At 42.2% G+C, this 19,979-nt stretch overlaps 1 protein-coding gene across 4 annotated transcripts in view; it reads right to left on the reverse strand.

The window, feature by feature from the left end:
- The window catches only part of adamts17 (ADAM metallopeptidase with thrombospondin type 1 motif, 17), a 54,087-nt gene extending 35,229 nt beyond the window's left edge, over window positions 1-18,858 (reverse strand). For 2 of the 4 annotated variants that reach the window (XM_056412103.1, XM_056412101.1), the window contains exons 1-6: window positions 18,697-18,856; window positions 17,984-18,333; window positions 13,825-13,984; window positions 8,733-8,905; window positions 7,771-7,854; window positions 6,128-6,285 (exon numbers count right to left, since the gene is read on the reverse strand). In XM_056412103.1, the coding sequence (XP_056268078.1) occupies window positions 6,128-6,285; window positions 7,771-7,854; window positions 8,733-8,905; window positions 13,825-13,984; window positions 17,984-18,333; window positions 18,697-18,754 (983 nt within the window). In that variant the 5' untranslated portion in view covers window positions 18,755-18,856. Of the gene's footprint in view, window positions 1-6,127; window positions 6,286-7,770; window positions 7,855-8,732; window positions 8,906-13,824; window positions 13,985-17,983; window positions 18,334-18,442 lie in introns of all 4 variants that reach the window. The other 2 variants (XM_056412102.1, XM_056412104.1) reach the window with 2 other exon arrangements.
- Between the last annotated feature and the right edge of the window lie 1,121 nt (window positions 18,859-19,979).

A 19,979-nucleotide genomic window follows, 5' to 3' on the forward strand; every position in this document is an offset into this window, starting at 1 on the left:
ATTTAGAAAACACCACAGCACCGAGACGGCACTGGTGAAAATTACAAATGACCTCTTAATGGCAGCAGATAAAGGACTCATCTCTGTACTGGTCTTGTTAGACCTTAGTGCTGCATTCGACACCATTGACCATGACATCCTATTACAGAGACTGGAGCAGTCGATTGGCATTTCAGGCACGGCACTAAGTTGGTTTAAATCCTATTTATCAGATCGATCTCAGTTTGTATTTGTAAACGATGTTAAACTCAGACAAAACCGAAGTAATTTGACTCGGCCCTGAGCACCTCAGAGATCAATTATCTGGTGATGTGGTTTCTGTAGACGGCATTGCCCTGGCATCCAACACCACTGTAAAGAATCTTGGCGTTATCTTTGATCGGGACTTGTCCTTTAACTCCCACGTAAAGCAAATCTCAAGGACTGCATTCTTTCATCCACGTAATATTTCAAAAATCAGGCACATCTTGTCTCAAAAAGATGCAGACAAATTGGTTCACGCGTTCGTTACTTCGAGACTGGATTACTGCAACTCCTTATTATCAGGCTGCTCTAAAAAGTCTCTTAGGTCCCCCCAGTTGATCCAGAATGCTGCAGCTCGTATTCTCACTAAAACTAAGAAAATAGATCACATCACTCCTGCACTAGCTGCTCTGCACTGGCTCCCAGTAAAATCAAGAATCACTTTTAAAATTCTTCTCTTAACGTACAAAGCCTTGATTGGTGATGCACCATCATATCTTAAGGAGCTTGTAGTACCATATTGCCCCACTAGAGAGCTGCGCTCACTAAATGCGGGACTACTTGTAGTTCCTAGAGTCTTAAAAAGTAGAATGGGAGCCAGAGCCTTTAGTTATCAAGCTCCTCTTTTATGGAACCAGCTTCCAATTTCAGTCCGGGAGGCAGACACAGTCACCTCATTTAAGAGTAGACTTAAGACTTTCCTCTTTGACAGAGCTTATAGTTAGGGCTGAATCAGGTTCACCTGGTCCAGCCCCTTGATATGCTGCTATAGGCTTATAGCTGCCGGGGGACGTTTTAGGATGCACTGAGCACCTATCTTCTCTTTTTTCTCTCCTTAGTGATGAATTTTCAACTCTCAATCACGTTACTAACTCTGCTTTCTCCCCGGAGTCCTTTTGACTTCACGTCTCATGGGGTCATCGGACCCTATGAGACGACATAGATCCTATCTGCCTGATGGATCATCGAGGTCTGGGTCGTGGAATTCCTGCTACCGACTACACCACTGTCCTGTTGAGACTCCGCCCACTGTTGAGACTCCGCCCACTCCTCCTCCCCACCGCCATTTGCCTGATGGATCGTGGAGGTCTCCATCGTGGAATATGCCGACTATAAACTATTCATACACTCTGTCATATTCATTGAATGTATTTTAACTCTAAATCTGTCCTTCTGTACACATTACATCTATTGCATCTGTCCATCCTGAAGAGGGATCCTCCTCTGTTGCTCTCCTGAAGGTTTCGTCCCTTTTTTTTCCCCCTGAAGGGTTATTTGGGAGTTTTTCCTGGTCCGATGTGAGGTTTTGGGGCAGGGATGTCTATGTGTACAGATTGTAAAGCACTCCGAGACAAATTTGTAATTTGTGAAATTGGGCTATACAAATAAACTGAATTGAATTGAATTGAATATTTGATTCTTTATCGAGGCGTCGTAATTATTTTCCCGCTTTAGGCTGCCATTCAGGGTAATGATGTTACCGTCTTCCGGGGGAATAGTACATTCTAAGAGTTTGCAGGTTGACCATCGCTGATTGGTCAAACACACGCTGTGCACCTGCTTTAATCTTAAAGCAAGGAAAAACATTTACATAATCAACAACTTGATTGGATCTACATCTTTCAGAATGGAGATGCAGTGCATCTCTTACATTTAGATTCAGATTCAACTTTATTGTCATTGCACAGGTACTGAGACAAAGAAATGTTGGTTATCATCTGACCAGAGCAGTGTAAAGAGAGCAGTATATATACACAAAAAAGTGCAATGCAGGTATAATATACCATGGATATCTATAAATATAAACAATATGTATACACAGTAAATATGTAAACATTAAAGTTAAGGTGCATGTGTCTATATAGAGACATTAAAGTGGAAGTGTGATTGGCGATGATGTGGGGAGAGAGGTTGGCAATGAAGATAGGGGATGGTGGGGGGTGGGCGGGTTAGGGGATGTCAACTTGGTGTAGAGTTGAGGGTGTTGACCACTGAGAGGAAGAAACTGTTCCTGAGCCTGCTGGTCCTGGAAGGGAGGCCCAGAGGGAAGAAGGGCAAACAGTCTGTGTCTGGGCTGTGAGGGGTTCCTGACGATGGCTGTGTCTGAAGCAGGTCCTGGGTCCTGACCCCTTGCCCCTGCTTCCTGCTTTCAGCCCCTGGCCCGGACCTGGCCTCCTTCCCAATGGCCCTGCCTCCTTCCTTGTACCTCCTGCCTCAAATGCCTGGCCTCAGTGGTCTGGCCTCCTTCGCGATGTCTCCTGCCTGGTGGGTTGAGGTGTTGAGAATCCAACAGAGGTCTTTGGAGATGTGGACACCCAGACACCTAAAGTTGGAGACAGGCTCAACACTGTTCCGTTGATGTGGAGGGGGGCGTGTGTGCAGCGTTTGGTCTTTCTGAAGTCCACAATAATCTCTTTGGTCTTTCCGGAGTTTGGGGCAAGGTTGTTGTTGGCGCACCACAGCACCATTTGCCGGACCTCTTCCCTGTCGGACAATTGTTGTTGTTGATGAGGCCCACCACCGTTGTGTCATCTGCAAACTTGATGGTGTTGGAACCATGTTCAGGTGTGCAGTCGTGAGTCAACAGGGAGTAGAGGAGAGGACTCAGCACACAGCCCTGTGGAACGCCAGTGTTCAGGGTGAGGGTAGAGGTGGTGTGATTACCTAACCTAACATACTGGGGTCTGTTGGTTAAGAAATCAAGTATCCAGCTGCATAAGGAGGTGTTGATGCCAAGGTCACCTAGTTTTGCATTCAGTTTGGCAGGGATCATTGTGTTGAATGCTGAACTGAAATCGATGAGCAGCATTCATAAGTAAGTATTGATGAGGTGGGAGAGGGTGGAGTGAAGCGCTATGAAGATGCCGTCTTCTGTACACCGGTTCTGTACACCTGTTCTGGCGGTAGGCGAATTGGAGAGGGTCCAGTGTGGGTGGTAGGGTTTGAGAAGAGCTCGGACCAGCCTCTCGAAGCACTTCATGATGATGGGTGTAAGTGCAACAGGGCGAAAGTCGTTAAGGCTCGCTGCAGTGGATTGTTTTGGCACTGGCACCATTGAGATGGTTTTAAAGCATGTTGGCATAGCTGCTTGGGCCAGTGACTGGTTGATGACGTCAGTCAGGACCCCAGTCAGCTGCCCAGGATTCCATCAGGGTCTGCAGCCTTAGGTGCATTGATCCTGCTCAGCGCAATGCACACATCTATGGGGGAGAGGATGAGGGGCTGGTGGTCTGCAGGGGACATAGTTATGATGACCGCGTCCTGGTTCTCCCTGTCAAAGCGAGCGTAGACGTTGTTCAGCTCATCAGGAAGGGAGGTGTCACCGGTTGGGTGGGTGGTGTTGGAGGGTTTGTAGTCCCTAATGGCCTGGATGCTTGGCCACATGTGTTGAAGGTCGGAGTTGTAGGAGTACTCCTCAATCCTTAGCTTGTGGCTGTGCGTGGCCCTCTTGATGCCCCTCTTCAGGTTGGCTTTGGATGAGCTGTGGGCTTTGCACCTGATCTCAAAGCGGTGTGGCGGACCTCACTGCTCATCCATGGCTTCTGATTCGGGAACGTCTTAGTGTGTCTGGAGGAGCTGACTATCAATGTTGGTACTGATGTAGTCAAGAATGGAGGAGGCAAAATAGTCAATGTCTGTGTGGGAGTCCAAGGTGGCCTGGGTGGTAAACATACTCCAGTCTGTGTGTAGAAACTGGTGCTGTAGTAGAGTCTGCTGCCTCTGGCCACATTTTGACTGCTCTCATAGATGGTTTCTCACAGTTAATGAGTGGAATGTATTTGGGAAGTAAGAACAGTAAGGCTTTGTGTGTACGCCATGTTTGTGTAAATATGGTCCAGGGTCTTGTCTCCTTTGGTGGAGACATGTTGGTGGGATTTGCAACATTAAAGGCTGCCATAAAGGTGTTTGGTCTGTTGTTTGCTAATGGCAGCATGCAGTTCTTTCATAGCAAGCTTAGCATTAGCATCCACGGGGATATATGCTGCAGCTGATGTAAACTCTCTGGGCAGATAGAAAGGTCTACACTTAACCATGAGGTATTCAAGGTCAGCAGAGCAGTAGCTCTCAATTAGAGCAGTGGCTCTCGATTAGAGCAGTATCTGTGCACCAAGCCTAGCTTTTTATATAAGTGCACAGTAACCCGCCTCCTTATATAAATGCACAGGCCCCGCCTCTGGTCTTACCGGAGTCGTCTGCTGTCCTATCTGCCCAGAGCACGTGGCGTTCCGTTAACTCAATGGCGCTATCGGGAACGACGCTGTTGAGCCATGTTTCTGTAGAAATCATGATGTTGCAGTCCATAATCGTTCTCTGAGCGATGATCCGCAGCCGCAGTTCGTCCATTTAATTCGCCAGGGGCCACACATTGGTGAGGAAGATGCTGGATAGAGACAGTTAATGCAAGACTGTACTGTGTGAACAGACTTGAGACTAATGGGCATATAAATTACTAACTTGCAAAGTCTGGAGAGAAGCAGAGCCTCACGTTGTGCACGCGCCGGCATTTTGTATTATGACAGTTTGGTCTTGAAACTGCTGGTGTTATCATGGGAAGGTCAAATGAGTCACAGATGACATTGTGCATCACAGGAGCAGAGGTTATTCTACCAGCATCAGTTTTACCTATTTATTTATGTTATCTTTTGTTTTGAATATTATCTAAATGGCAGTTCATCCTATTTTTTTAATTCTGACATTTTGAGAATTTGCATCTGTATCTTTCTTCAATAGGTTGTTGTTTGATCCCAACCTGACTTTGAATTCAATCAGCATTCCCTCTCAAGTTCAAGACATGTAACTTACTTCAGGTAATTACTTCAGTTAATCACTTAATTTAATTAATAATATTTTTTCCATCCTGTGCTCCATTTTTAATTTTTTTTTTTTTACACGTGACGTTTGCTGGAAAATGTGGATGATACAAGAATAGTCGTCATTGCAAATTGAATTGGACTTATTGTTACAAATTATTTCAAGTCAATGCAGTGTATTTTAAATGATATATTTGACCACCCTTCAAACCACTTTCCAAAAAACATAGAAATTATCTTTCTGAATTCAGTGACTTCTGTAATAGGGCTACTGGCACAGAAACAACATTTATTTGTTGTACTATTTCAGGGTCCGGCAACCTTTCCTCTCCAAAAAGTCGCAAAAGCTATTTGATATTCACAGCTTATAACATTCTATATATAGTCATATTATGTATACAAAAATGATAGTTTGTTATATTTATGAAATTATAGAATAAGAATAAAGACAATTCTTGACATTGTATTGTTATTTTAACTGTTATCACAATATCAAACTCTTATGAAGAGGAGAAGTTAACCACACAACTATGCATGTCTTTCCCATATTTGTAGAAAATAAATAAAAAATAACTGAAAAAAATAGGCCATGTCAACATTTAAATAAAATAACTCTGTAATAAATAGGCCAGGTCCACTATCTAATCATTTTCAAACACATATTTTTAAAACGCATCTTTTGCTACGTTTATACTGAACGTCCTCACTACGCCAGAGTTATGAAACGCTCCCGAAGACGGACACATTTTTACTAACAGACTCCTTAATATCTCACAAGCTGCCACAAAACCAGCAGCAGTAGTTGAGTTGGAGACTGGATTTACTTTGCATTTTGGATCAGCCACCATAGATAGAAAATTCATAGATAAAACTAAGGCTCTGCAGTTTTAGCCACTTTAAAACTGCCTTACTGTCAAGCTTTTGTAAGATTGTCACGGAAGTGAAGTAGCAGAGCAACAGCTAATAATAAACAAATCAATATTTTCTTTATAATTAAGACAAAATCAAGCAAATGGGCTGGCATTTAATTCATTATTACCATTCATTTGCAGTCATCCGATTGAGCTACATACCTGGTGACCAGCACAGCAGTGTCCACTGGTGGGATGTTTTCTCTTCGAGAATGGACACGATTGGTGCCAAGGTGGCGCATCCTGACAAACTCTTGATACTGCCAATGACAGAAGCTCTCCAGAGACCTTTCTCCATGATGGCCCACCTTTAGCTTTTCCTGAAGAACAGATACAGAGCAGATTCACTTTGTCGCTGTGTCTCCTATTAACAACCCATAGTTTGAACACACACATACTACTTAGTAAGAGAATGCAAACAAACCAAATGACACAATTGTATATGTGCACAATATTAAACAAACATTAAAAAAAACATTTCTTTTAGAGAAAAACAATTGCATTGAGAGTTGTTTTACTATTTAATGTAATGAAATGAAGGGACTGTCACTTTGTCTTTCATAGGTAACTGCTAGGCAGCCGACTTTGTTAACTTTGCTCTCAACAAAACCAGTGTCAAGAGTAGCATTGGTGAATTTGTAACTACAACTGTGGCATAAGGCCACTGTTGTGCAATGTGTTCACTTTGCTTATGATTGTAATAAGCAAAGTAAACAGTAAAAAGGCGCTGCCAATGAGGAAGACAAGGGCAGTCTGTGTTTGCCGTGAAAACAGGAGTGTAATAGAAAGAATTCTGCACTTACATATCATATTATATTCAATATAATCATGTTGTGCTTAGGCTGGCAAGAACCTTTCGAGGCCCCTACTATGTGAAACTCCTCAGCATACTCATTAAACGTGGGTATCCCCCTATTATCACATTCTTGTCTAAACCCCTCCTCTCCCATCTGTTTCCTTGACTATAATTTACATCTCTCTCTTTTCTGTCGGCTATAACCTTAAACTCATGAATCGGCCGTTGAAGACCCGGAAACTCATACCCTCCCTAAAACAGCACTCTCTTTCTTTTCCTAATTGACACAATACATTGAAGGCACATCTCCCTCCGCCCTGACAAACTCTCTAACTGTGCATCTTTGTGTGTTACTCGACCCCTTGGAAGGAAGATTATATAACTGAACTCAAAATTAATGTGCATTTGTACTCCTCTGTTGAACGTTCATCGTCCTGCAGACTTGTTCCTTCCTGCGCAGGAGTAAATACTTGCGTCGCCACAAAATGTCAAAAGCTTCATGCGCTGGCGTTATGCTCATCTTACATTAGTGTGGAACTAATTTAAAGTTGATAACCTTACAAAGAGTAAAAAGCCAAAGTATAATGTCAGTAACTTACACTAAACTCCGATGTGAAGTTTTGGGACAGGGATGTCTATATGCAGATTGTAAAGCACTCTCGAGACAAATTTGTAATTTGTGAAAATGGGCTATACAAATAAACTGAATTGAATTGAACATATTTTTACCAGTAGATGGCGGTATGACTTTTATTATAAATTGTCCTGTAGATGTCTTCAGGCTTGGAGTCTCATCAGATATGTGAAATTATATCAGTTAATTTGTTTATGGCGAAGGATCGAAATTCGCCGAGCCCCCACATCTGACGGAACTATTCTTAAACCTTATGAGGAACTCATAAACTTTCACATGCTTGCTGATCTAAGTATTAATACAAAGTTAACACTGTTGTGTTTTTAGGGTCTACATAGAGTTGAAGAGGGCTCAAAAAGGTATTAAAAGTCTTACTGGGCGACTGTGAAGCAAGACCAGCTTGGTGACACGAATGTTTATCCTGACTCCCAGACTCTGGTGGTGGAACATGTTGTAGACCTGCAAGAGAAGGAGCAACACTACTGCAGATTTCACCAACAGGGAAGCAAAGTTGGAACACACACATACATATACACACCAACACACACACACACACATTTATATATGTATATATATATATATACACTACCGTTCAAAAGTTTGGGGGTCACTTAGAAATGTCTTTATTTTTCAAAGAAAATCACTGTTTTTTCAATAAAGATAACATTAAATTAATCAAAAATACACTATACATTTTTTATGTGGTAAATTAATATTCAAGGTGGAAGTGTCTGGTTTCTAATGAAATATCTCCATAGGTGTATAGAGGCCCATTTCCAGCAACTATTACTCCAGTGTGCTAATGGTACATTGTGTTTGCTAATCACCTTAGAAGACTAATGTCTGATTAGAAAACCCTTGTGCAATTATGCTAGCACAGCTGAAAACAGTTATGCTGGTGATATAAACTATAACTGGCCTTCCTTTGAGCTTGAAGTTTGTAGAACAAAATTAATACTTCAAATATTAATCATTATTTCTAACCTTGTCAATGTCTTGACTATATGTTCTATGAAATGTTCAATTCATTTGATAAATAAAAGTGTGAGTTTTCATGGAAGACACGAAATTGTCTGGGTGACCCCAAACTTTTGAACGGTAGTGTATATATACAGTATATATTATATATACAGTATATATTATATATATATACAGTATATTATATATATATACATATATATATATATATTTGGTTTACATGTGTCAATTCATAAAGCCCATCAGGAATGAGCACAGACAACATTATTCTTGATGCTTTGCAGAGAACTGACTGTATACAAATAAAACATATCATGTTTGTGTTTGAAGAATAAGACTGGATTAATTTATAGTATTACCATGTTCATGACTGTCAGCAAGAACCGCTGTGCCGCCTCAGCACCGTGGTACTTCACCATGTCGGAGTCTGCCACCACCACTGTCTCCACAAAGTATGCTTCGTGCAGGCGAATGAGGTTTCTCTTCCCGCGACCCTCCTTCCCCATTTTTGGCATCATCTCCTTTTTCTTCCCTACCAAAAACAGGCAGAGAAAAATACAAGACGTCCAAGATTATAAGCATTATGGCAGAGGTTAAAGCAGTGGTTCTCAAACTGTGGGGCACGACCCTCAAGTGGGGCGCCGAGGTATTACAGGTGGGGCGCAGGGGGCAGTGCGGAGAACTTTGCATATTACAAAAGTACGTGTAAATATTTACGTTGCGGTCACGGCGTTAACAGGTTACGCTTGCGCATGCACGATCGCAACGTCACAGATGGTGCGCAGACCATGGCGGGGAAAAGGAAGAGCTTGCACGCGCTGATCAAGAGTGTCTCTCCAATGTGCGGTGGACACACTGTCATACAGAGAGAAGCGCGAGATGTACCGTGAACTACACAAGGTTTTGATGCTATCAGCCGGGTAAATTTCATAAAAACAAAGTCCCTGAAAGCACCACTGTTTTCACTCTGTGTGGAGACGGAGCCTTCAGCTGTTTCACATGAAGCTCGGTGGCTCTCAGGAGGAAACGCGTTGTCACCTCATTGAGCTCAGCGACATTAAACATCGGTCATATGCATGACATATATTAGACTGGACTGTACAATACAATTGAAATTGTACACATATTATCCATGCACATATTATTCTGAAAAGAGGAGGTGGACTCAGTGTATCATTTATTTTATCTTTGTAACGTTACACATGTCCAGGAAATACTTTTTGGAGTCAGATTTATTAATTCAATTTTAATTATTAAGTTTTCTGATGAATAATTTCTGATGAAATGGGCCTATCTCAGTGACATATTTGGAAAGCTGAATGAATTCAATCTTCATCTTCAAGGCAGAGAGCAGCACCTTCCTCAGCTGCAGACCAGATCAGGTTTCTCAGAGGCTGGAGATGTGGGACAGGCGACTCGATGAAGGGAATATTGATTCCTTTGAGAATCTGAGTGAATTTGAACAAATACCGATACAACTTGATGGCTCACACATATCTGCACTAATTTTGTTTTGCACGTTATTGTTTTGAAAAGATATGCAGTGTAAAACTCAGTAAAACTCTTTATTGCCTAATATTTTAACTTTGTTAAATTTTTCACAGGTTGCACTTATTTCTATTATCTTGAAAATATATCCAGTGCAAAACATGATAATTGGAGCCACAACAAGCTATTTGCCAAATATTTGTTATTTTTTGCACAACTATATTTACATTGTTGTCTGATGGAGTAATCTGGTTTAATTAAAAGTGGCCTCACACCGTCCATAGGATGAGCCTCGATCAGAAGGACTCAAGCCCCCGAGCGACACCGAGGACATAGGCTCACGGCATCTGGTTCGTCGGGTACCCGGCCGCGGCGGAGGAAGGTCCCGGCCGAATCCCACCCTGATCTCCCCCGATCACCAACCTAGGGCCCCCACTGACGCTCCCATGAACTCGGACGCGGGCAGCACAGGAGACGGTCGAGTCCACCGGCAGCCGCGCCCGCACGAACGGGCACAGAGGGGCGCGCCCGCCCGTCCCTCCCCCCGTGGGTGTATTTTATATACATTCACATAATCTTTCTTTTAAACAATAAAAAAAGATTTTCTTCTGTGTTCTATCATCAACAAATAAACCAGTAACACATATAGTGCTATATACACATTAAGTGTATTATAACTTTGAAATAATTAAAATATGGGTATGCAAACTTTTTGCATTTTTTTAGAAAACAGCTCGGGCAATATTAAAATATGATGAGATCATAGAGTTGGCTGACTGTTGAAAAGCACAACTACCCAACATTCAGACACTTTGAAACATTGGCCAGGTGTGTGGAGGTAAGAAAGTAATAAGTACTAGCATAAAGCTCCTTTCTCATGAAAATTCTCATTAATTTTCATATATATATATAACGAAGTGCGACATCTTAAATGCTTTTGAGGAGTGAGATGGTCATTAGTGATTTTGATTGGATCTCATGTTCAGGCAGGTTCCACACCACAACAGCTGCCATGGTTCAGAAAGAGTGGAGACCAGCTTTGCTCTGCTTTAAAAGAAAATCCACACCGGTGATTCCCTCTACTACACAAATCTATAATCTTCGCAAAGCTTGTAGGTTCCTATAATAACTGTTCGGAAAGTACACAAATTAAAAACATCTGTATTCCACACTGGAGCTGAATGAACATCAAAGCATACAAGAGAGCAGTAAATGCTGCTCTGAAACAGATCATTTATTAGCACTGCTTCGCTGTGATGTTCAACTGCCCCATTTCAGCTCGGGGGGTTGGGAGCTCCCTGTGAGCACATCGCTACAGGGATTTGGAAGATGTGTCAGAGTTTTTGAGGTAAGTGGAAAGAACATTCGCCAGATTCTGATGGATTATGTCAATCCTATCCACTGTCATTTCACCTGTATCTATAAAGAAAATTCTCTGCCAAAAAAGATTCCCATTTGTATCTACAAAGTACTATTTGGAGAGCATTGCAGCTGTAAAGAGGTACAGGGGAGCTTTAGCTGGCTGATCAGTTGGAAACTAACGAAGAAAAAAGCACATTAACACTGCAGCTCAGTATTTTCATACATGAGCATTACACAGTGGGCAGCAGATCAGTAGGATACGATTTTCGATCCCAACATAAGTAAATGGTAAATGGACTTCTATAGCACTTTTCTAGTCGTCCAACCACCAATGTTCTCATTGAAAGACCTCTACCTCCGGGAGCAATTTTGCCCAAAGACACATCGACATGGACAAACAAAACCGTGGAATCGAACTGACGATCCTTTGATTGAATGACAACCAGCTCTACCACTGGCCCACAGTCGCTCCCTAGTTAGGAAATGCTGATCTATCTGGATACTACAACATTTGGGGAACTACGAGTTGGTTGGGAACAAACCAGTGCATCCACATGATCGAAACCAATTCATTTGGAGGTCAAAATTAAGATCAGTGCCATTACTGACATTTCTGTAATCATCCCTGCAAAGGGGAAAACAGTGTGCATACTTCTGATCTTCATTTTGAGTATTTTTTTTCTTCTTTTCTCAACGATAGTCGACCATCATTAACAGATCACGAACTGTTAGCTGACAAGATTAGAGCCTTGCATGGAGGGGTACTGGGGTTGTAGAGCCAAGCAAGCTGCCCCGCTGCAAAATGAATTGACCAGACCTGAGAATATGGGTGTGTAACTGTATCTCAGTAATTAAAAATGTGTCTGTGCTGAAAGCTGAGTTCATACTCGCCATAGTGAAGCAGGCGCGCCAAAAGATGACATAATCACATCTGATACCATCGTGATGCTTGGTTGTGCACCTCTGAACATTTGTAATTTAGCACGCTTGATAATGTGACTTTCGCAAATATTCCCTGATAAAAACAGTATTTACGTGACTAGGGATTATAAAAAGAGGGACTGTTCAATTTGAGATGTGTTAGAAACAAGCTTTTAAAAATGTTAAGAAAATTATTTGCAGCCAAATACATCATATTCAACCTTTGTTTCGTTATAATGCAAATAATAGTTCTTCACAGGGCTTGTACAAAGCCAATAAAAGGAGTCCATGAATATGAGATATGAGTTTACAGATAACAAGAATCCCTCCTCAGCTTTGTGGATGTTGGTTTATGGTTTTATACCATCTACACCTACAGTCTATGTTCATATCTATGTGTAAAGGTGCGTTCACACCAAAAGCGAAACTATTTTTTCGCGCGACCAAATCCCATGAAAAGTCAACGTGCAAACGCGTGTGGCTGCGATAGACGCGATTTTTTTCCGGGCGGCGCGTTTGGGGCGTTTGGGGCGACGCGATGTGGGCGACGTGTTTACAGCGGCGTGTTTACAGCGGCGCGTTTTCAGCGGCGCAATTTTCGCCCCGAGTTGAAATATTTCAACTTTGAGGCGGTCATCTCGCAACTCGGGCCAATCAGCTCTTGAGTTCTGCTCTTGTAGCGCTGGAAGCGGAAGTCTTTCAGACGTAACAGTAACTTCATCGGTGAAGGTGACCGAGCTGTGTGAGCCTACGGGTGATGTCATGAACCCAAACACGAGGGCGTTAGTGTGTGGGATGTCCACAACAAATATAAAGCAGAACTAGTTGTTAGTTATTCTGGTGGATGAAGGAGATGATAATGGTCTTTACGAAGACGAGACACGGAGAAAAGCCCCGCCCCTCGCGCATCGTCTCGCCGCTTATAGTGAGAACACGGTGAATGATCGAGCGAGTAGACTCACGCGTTTTGGGCGACGCGAAAAATAGTTTCGCTTTTGGTGTGAACGCACCTTTACACTTGTTGTCTTTTTGATTCTTCACAGTTCATTTTGTTTGTACGCCCTCTGGTGTTTCGAAAGATAATGCAGTGCGGCGAGTGTAAACGAGTCCGTTTATGCTTGGAGCTGACGCGCCGTTTGCAGAGGCTCAATGATTTGCCTCACACACCCATATGTGTGGATGGTGTTAGTTAAGACATTGTTGCTCCCATATTCACAAAATGTGGTACCAACAACGCACATCAGCTGGCAACTTAGTAAGGGTCTTTTCACGGATCTTGAGGAGTTGTAGCAATTACTCACATTTACATTTAGAAAGAGCAACTAGATCTACATGGGGATTTATTCACACACAATAAGAAGATTAATTGAAAGTGCTTATGTAAGTATGAATGAGTAATTTTAAAATAATTTTAAAAAGTATTAAAATTCCGATATTGAAAGCCACAATAGACTATATTTCATGATTTATTGGAAGAAACTGAGCAGTTCTAAAATCAAACAGACATTCAACAGCCAGATGTAGGCAGAAGCCTTTGATTCATTACCAGTTTTCTACCACTGTGACGTTTCAGCTGTCAAAACAGGCTCCTCATCACCCCTAATATCAGCAAACCTTTCAGTCGATGTGACCATATTCCAATATGCTGTTCCATTCAGTCTAACCGGCCGTGTCACTCACCTTGTACAGCCCGGCAGTTGGCATCTGGAGCAGAGCTAGTCTGGGCACAGCGTCGGCGTCGCAGTAGGCGGTGTTTTAGTCCCGAGAACGACTGGGAGGGGCCATTTTCACCCACTGGCTGAATGAATAGACTGTCCTCCCCGATCTGGATGAGCCCAGTCTGAGCACAACACAGAGAGAAGTAGAAGATCAAACTGTGATTATTCCCATGAGGAGACTGGTTTACAGTAAAAATAAATTAAAAAAATACAATTTTAATAACTAGGTGAATATAAAGTGTTTAATTAGCTGTTACATAGTTAAAAGTATACTGCAAAAAGCGAGGCTCCTCCCACTCCCTGCTGATCCTCGTTCATTAGATGAGTGGTTCTCAACCTTTTTGGTGAAATATGGTTTTCAGCAAAGTACCCCGTAATCAGCGGAAAGCATTTTGGGTTGAAAAAAAGATGTACTACTGTGATATAGTATGTATACAATTCAATTTATTAACTTACACTTTTATTTTATTGAATATTTACTAAGTAACAATTTTTAAAGGATTCTTTGAATGGATGACATTTTTTATATATTTTTTTTACATATCTCACGTACCCCCTGAAGTGCCTTCACGTAACCCCATTTGAGAACCACTGAATTAGACGACTCATATGTGGCGAGGAAACATCAGGCGCATAACACACAGGACGCAGCCTCACCGTGACAGCCACACCTGAATTCAAAGCTGGTCATGCCCACGCAAGCGTACACCAGGCGCATCACTGAAAAAACACTTGGAGGTGGAGCTCAGACCGGGTGTGTGACGACGGTGATGATGAAGTCAGCAGTATTGTTACAGTTTTGAACATAGTAGTGCAGTGTGTAAACCATTTACAGGGCCACCACTCGAGGGGTCACATCAGAGACCACATTGTGATTATTGTAATGGCTCACCACTTACAATAAGGGATAGGATGACATATTATGTTGCACATTGTATTTTGTCTTTTCTACTTGTGTATTGTAATTTTCTATCTGTATTTTGTCACTTTAAAGTTTTCCGTTTGTGTTACCTGTCTTAGGACCATTCCTAAGACTATTCAGAGGTCTTTTATGTTATGCTAATTGTTCATCAACCTGCTCTGTCACCATCTAATTAATTAAACAGTTGCATGCATATGGGGATTTAACTGAACTTAAAGGTCAATCAATAACCTCTTGTTTAAGACAAGTTTGTTGGAGTGTCAGACATGGCAATCCTGCTCTATCAGTCATTGATAGTCAACTCTTGTTGATTTGTAATGGAACCATGCAGCAAGATCTAGACTAGAGGTTATTTAAAAGGCATTTCATTAGCAAAAGCGGAATGAAAAAATTCTGTTCACCAAATCTGATCAACTGTGTTGTTAAAGTACAGCGAAGTGCAAACAACCATTCTGCACTCCTGGCACATGTTTGTGAGGTTTGCACAGCAGCGACCAACAGAGATGAAATTTGACCTAGTTTGGAGCAGCTTAGCTCTGGAAAATGCAACTCCTAAATGTGACAAATATGTTGCTGGGTATTGTAATTGGTCTCATTTAACATTTGCATGATTGAAGGTGTTAAAAGGGACCCAGTCTACTACTTGGGTTACTGAGGTGTAGTTTTCTCCGGATTAATCCGGTTGACGATCTTCTTTCAACCTCAATTTTCTCCGCGTTCACCTCGATTGCAGACATGATCCACTGACAAATTCAATGTTGTATGAATACGGGTTTATTCATTTGTGCCGTGGTATACATAATCTTGGTCCTTGGTTCAACATAGCAATGGAAGCAGGTAACAATCTTTCAGCGAAAACGGTCAACGCCCCTTCCCTTTCCGGGGTCCAACACCTGATGTCAATAATTATCTAATTGACTATAGAGGTGAGCACAGGACCCCAGAACAGCGCTACCCAGTGTACATATACACTACCGTTCAAAAGTTTGGAGTCACCCAGACAATTTCGTGTCTTCCATGAAAACTCACACTTTTATTTATCAAATGAATTGAACATTTCATAGAACATATAGTCAAGACATTGACAAGGTTAGAAATAATGATTAATATTTGAAGTATTAATTTTGTTCTACAAACTTCAAGCTCAAAGGAAGGCCAGTTATAGCTTATATCACCAGCATAACTGTTTTCAGCTGTGCTAGCATAATTGCACAAGGGTTTCTAATCAGACATTAGTCATCTAAGGTGATTAGCAAACACAATGTACCATTAGAACACTGGAGTGATCGTTGCTGTAAATGGGCCTCTATACACCTATGGAGATATTTCATTAGAAACCAGACACTTCCACCTTGAATATTAATTTACCACATAAAAAATGTATAGAGTGTATTTTTGATTAATTTAATGTTATCTTTATTGAAAAAACAGTGCTTTTCTTTGAAAAATAAAGACATTTCTAAGTGACCCCAAACTTTTGAACGGTAGTGTATATAAACTAAATGTAATTACCACATCTGGCTTTTACATTAGAGTTTCTCAATGAATTTACATCAACCTATATTGGCTATCTCTGATCCTTCTTAGCAGGACAGCATCGTTTACTAGAAAATACAGAGTCACACACTACCTTCCTTCATTCCTTGCCTTCCTTGCCTGCCTACCTACCAGCCTGCCTTCCTTCCTTCCTGCCGGCCTTTCTGCCTGCCTGGATTCAATCTTTCCTTCCTTCCTGGCCTGTCTGCCTGCCTTCCTCCCTTCTCTGCCTGCCAGCCAGCCTGCGTTCTTTCCCTACCTGCCTGCCTTCCTTCCTTGCCTGCCTTTCTTGCCCGCCTGGATTCCATCCTTCCTTCCTTCCTTGTCTGACCTTGATCTGACTATACATGTGTGTATTCTATTACTGTAAATAAATGTGTTGCAGATGCCAGACATAACAATATGTTTCATTCTTTCAGCTGTAGACCAAGCGCTAAGAAACAGATTTGGGATTGCTTTAAAAAATAAAAACTACACTTTGCTTCATCCTATATCCCCTTCTGTGTGTCAGCTTCCTGAGCAGTGAGTTGAATTGTGACATGTTGTGTCTTACAGTCACAGACTGGATGTATTGCCTTGCGTTATGTTGCTCAGGTTATATTATCAATATGTTGTAAACCCTCCTCGTTTATGTAAATGTCTCACAGCTAGATTGAGAAACCGTGGTTGATTTACCTAGTTGATAAACAGCTTTGTATGAACGCTTAGGGGCATGGTGGTTGTTAGGTTTTTGTTAAACCAGATACGGTTGAAATGTACATTTTTCATTTGCATACATCCCATGGTGCTTGATTTGTAGCATGAAGTCATTTCTCAGTCCCATGTTATCTCAGTCTCTCTCACATTTAGTGAAAGTAGAGTGACGGACAACACTTTTACTCAAAAAATGATATTACAAAATTTAGTTTTAGACATTTATTACATGTATCTACTATTGTATTTATATATTCCACCACTTTTGTTAACCTAAGGTTTTGGTAAACCAATTACCAGCACCAAAACAGTTCATCCACATGAATAAATTAATCTTTTCATAAGAGATTTGAAGAATTTAAATTACCTCTTTACATAGTGCCTAAAGACTCGGTGCTTCATAATATAGATAGCTGAGATTGTTCTGCAATTTGTTATGTACAACACAAAAGCAAGTGCCTTTTAAAAAGAAAATTTAGGAAAGTATGTAAAATGAGAAAAAGGCCCGAAGGTTAACGATGGGGGTTAAAGAGACAATCAAAGATTCATACTGAGATAAAAGACATCTGGAACACTCTGTGTTTTTATATTATCATAATATAATATTGACAGCCGTATCACACTCCTAGTCAGACTGAAGATCAAAACACAGTAAGCATGCTTGCGTGGCTACCAGCTTTACTTTTTCTGACTTGGAAACTTAGATGTGTTTAGCTATATCTGATACACTTATTAACATTTCTAGGAACAGACACACATGACTCACAGAGACATTTTTAAAAAGCCAAGTCACTAACCAATAGCCACCACAATAGTTGCCTCCTGCCATGGCCCTGCTGATGCCCCCTCATTTCATTTGTTTGTACAAGAAATATAGTGTTGTTAACATGAAGCATCTTCCAGGCCAACTTGGCCTTTTGGTTCAAGGTGGACATGAAAGCTATCAACAAGTCAAACAAGATGGACTTACCAGGCCGCCGCACGTGCTCAGCGATGCCACGGAGCCCGTGTGGTTGATGACCGAGCCGGAGTAGAAGCACAGCTGCTTGTTGGATAAGCGGCTCACCCCTAAGCGCTGGTCCCCAAGCCTCTCTTCGACCACGAAGTCCTCCGAGACGAACCTGCTGTCCCACGTCAGATTTAAATACAGGCTCCTTCCGAACGCTGGCAGTGACAAAAGGATGCTTTCCGTGTCGGAGCGTCCTCCCCCCGCGGCGTTCAGGGAGCGCTGCCCGCGGACATGGCGACCAGAGGACAAGTGCGCTTCTTGACCCGACAGCAGCCTGGGAACCACTTCATCCATCTCCAGCTCAGATTGGGCTGTGGGGGGGTGGGGGGGAGAGGGGGGGGGGGACAACACTTTCCATCAAACAGCCGCCACAATGGTCAGAAAAAAAGCCTCCTGTCCTAACTCTTTGAACAGACTGACCCGTGTGCCGACACCTCGGTCTGCGGTAAGCTAGCTGCACCGGGTCGCACATACTGGATGGGGGGCTCGGGGACCGTAGCAGCTTACCGGAGGACGCCGAGCGGACCTTCAGCAGGCCAACACCTTCAGAGCGTAGCTGAGGAAACTAACTGATCGCTGGCCTGTGTCTGGGAGTGACAGGCGGAGCCTACACACACACACACACACACAAAAACACACACACACACACTACACTTTTCGAAGTCACGACTTACCACTCAGTCTGATGCAAAGAAGAGAGAGGAGCACGTGAGCAACGTGGCTGCAGAGCATGATGACTGAGAGCAAGGTAGAAAGCCTGGAAGGGCTGCTGTGAAGGACAGGAGACTGACGCGCAAAGCCCCCGGAGGACGGAGCAGTTGTTCTGCTGTTCGACAACTATCCGGCATTCAGATTGGGCTAACTTTCTAGAGTAGGACACGCCTCCGACCCAGAGCCCTTTAAAGAGAGAGTCACGGGATCTCCGTTCACTCCAAATGAGCTTTTTTTAGTTTTCCAGCAGTGGCGGCTCACGGAGCCCTCGGATCCCTCGGAACAGATGAACAAAGTCCTGGAGGAAGGAATGTGAAGTGTGTGTGCGTGTGTGTGTGTGTGTGTGTGTGTGTGTGTGTGCGTGTGTGCATGTGTGTGTGCGTGCATGTGTGTGCGTGTGTTTGTGTGTGTGAAGCTACACGTCCTGTGTGACCTGGTAAAGTCATATCACCATGCAGTTTGCCAGAAATGGGGTGCAACTCCAGAAATACAACAGGAGGATCCCTCTCTCCACATGGACAAAAGCAATATAAGTCATTTGTGCACATGAACAGTGTTATACAGTTACAACACGATGAATTTGACAGAAATGATTCATGTGATGAGAGGAGTAGCAGGATGAAAAAGTTGCAACTATACTAATAAGAATAGCATCTGCTCTCACCCTTGTCTTGCTCTGTTAGTTCTTGACAAACTTCCCACACACAAGTCAGTTTTTTCACCCAACATACATATCCCATAGTCTGTGGACACATATATTATCAGTGACTGATGCCACTTATCATGTTATGTTTACTCTGTAACCTTTCTTGCTGCTGCTACAACCACATTTCTCCCTGGGGGATAAATAAAGCATCTATCTACTGTGTTCAACATCAACAGCAACAACTATTGTTGATCACAACTAATGAAGGCATAATTTACATTTGGGAACAAAGACCTCAATTCATTTCCCAAGACAATTTCCTGTCAAAGCCTCTAGGGTGTGTCCAATTATTTCTCCTCTTTTTCTCCCTCTCTTTGTCAGCACAAGAAACACTGGACTATTACATTGTGTATTAATGCATTTTCTCTCATGGTGAAAAAGATCAAATGCAGTGTCTGAATATGATGATATATAGACACACACACACATATATACACTACAGAATGGCTGAGAGGACTGCTCTGTATAGGTTGTAGAAGTCTTCTTCACAAATATATGTTATTTTTCATGAAAGGTTTGTAAAAGAATTGTTACGATCTC

This window comes from Pseudoliparis swirei, chromosome 4 (genome assembly GCF_029220125.1).
Source record: "Pseudoliparis swirei isolate HS2019 ecotype Mariana Trench chromosome 4, NWPU_hadal_v1, whole genome shotgun sequence".
Lineage (NCBI taxonomy): Eukaryota > Metazoa > Chordata > Actinopteri > Perciformes > Liparidae > Pseudoliparis > Pseudoliparis swirei.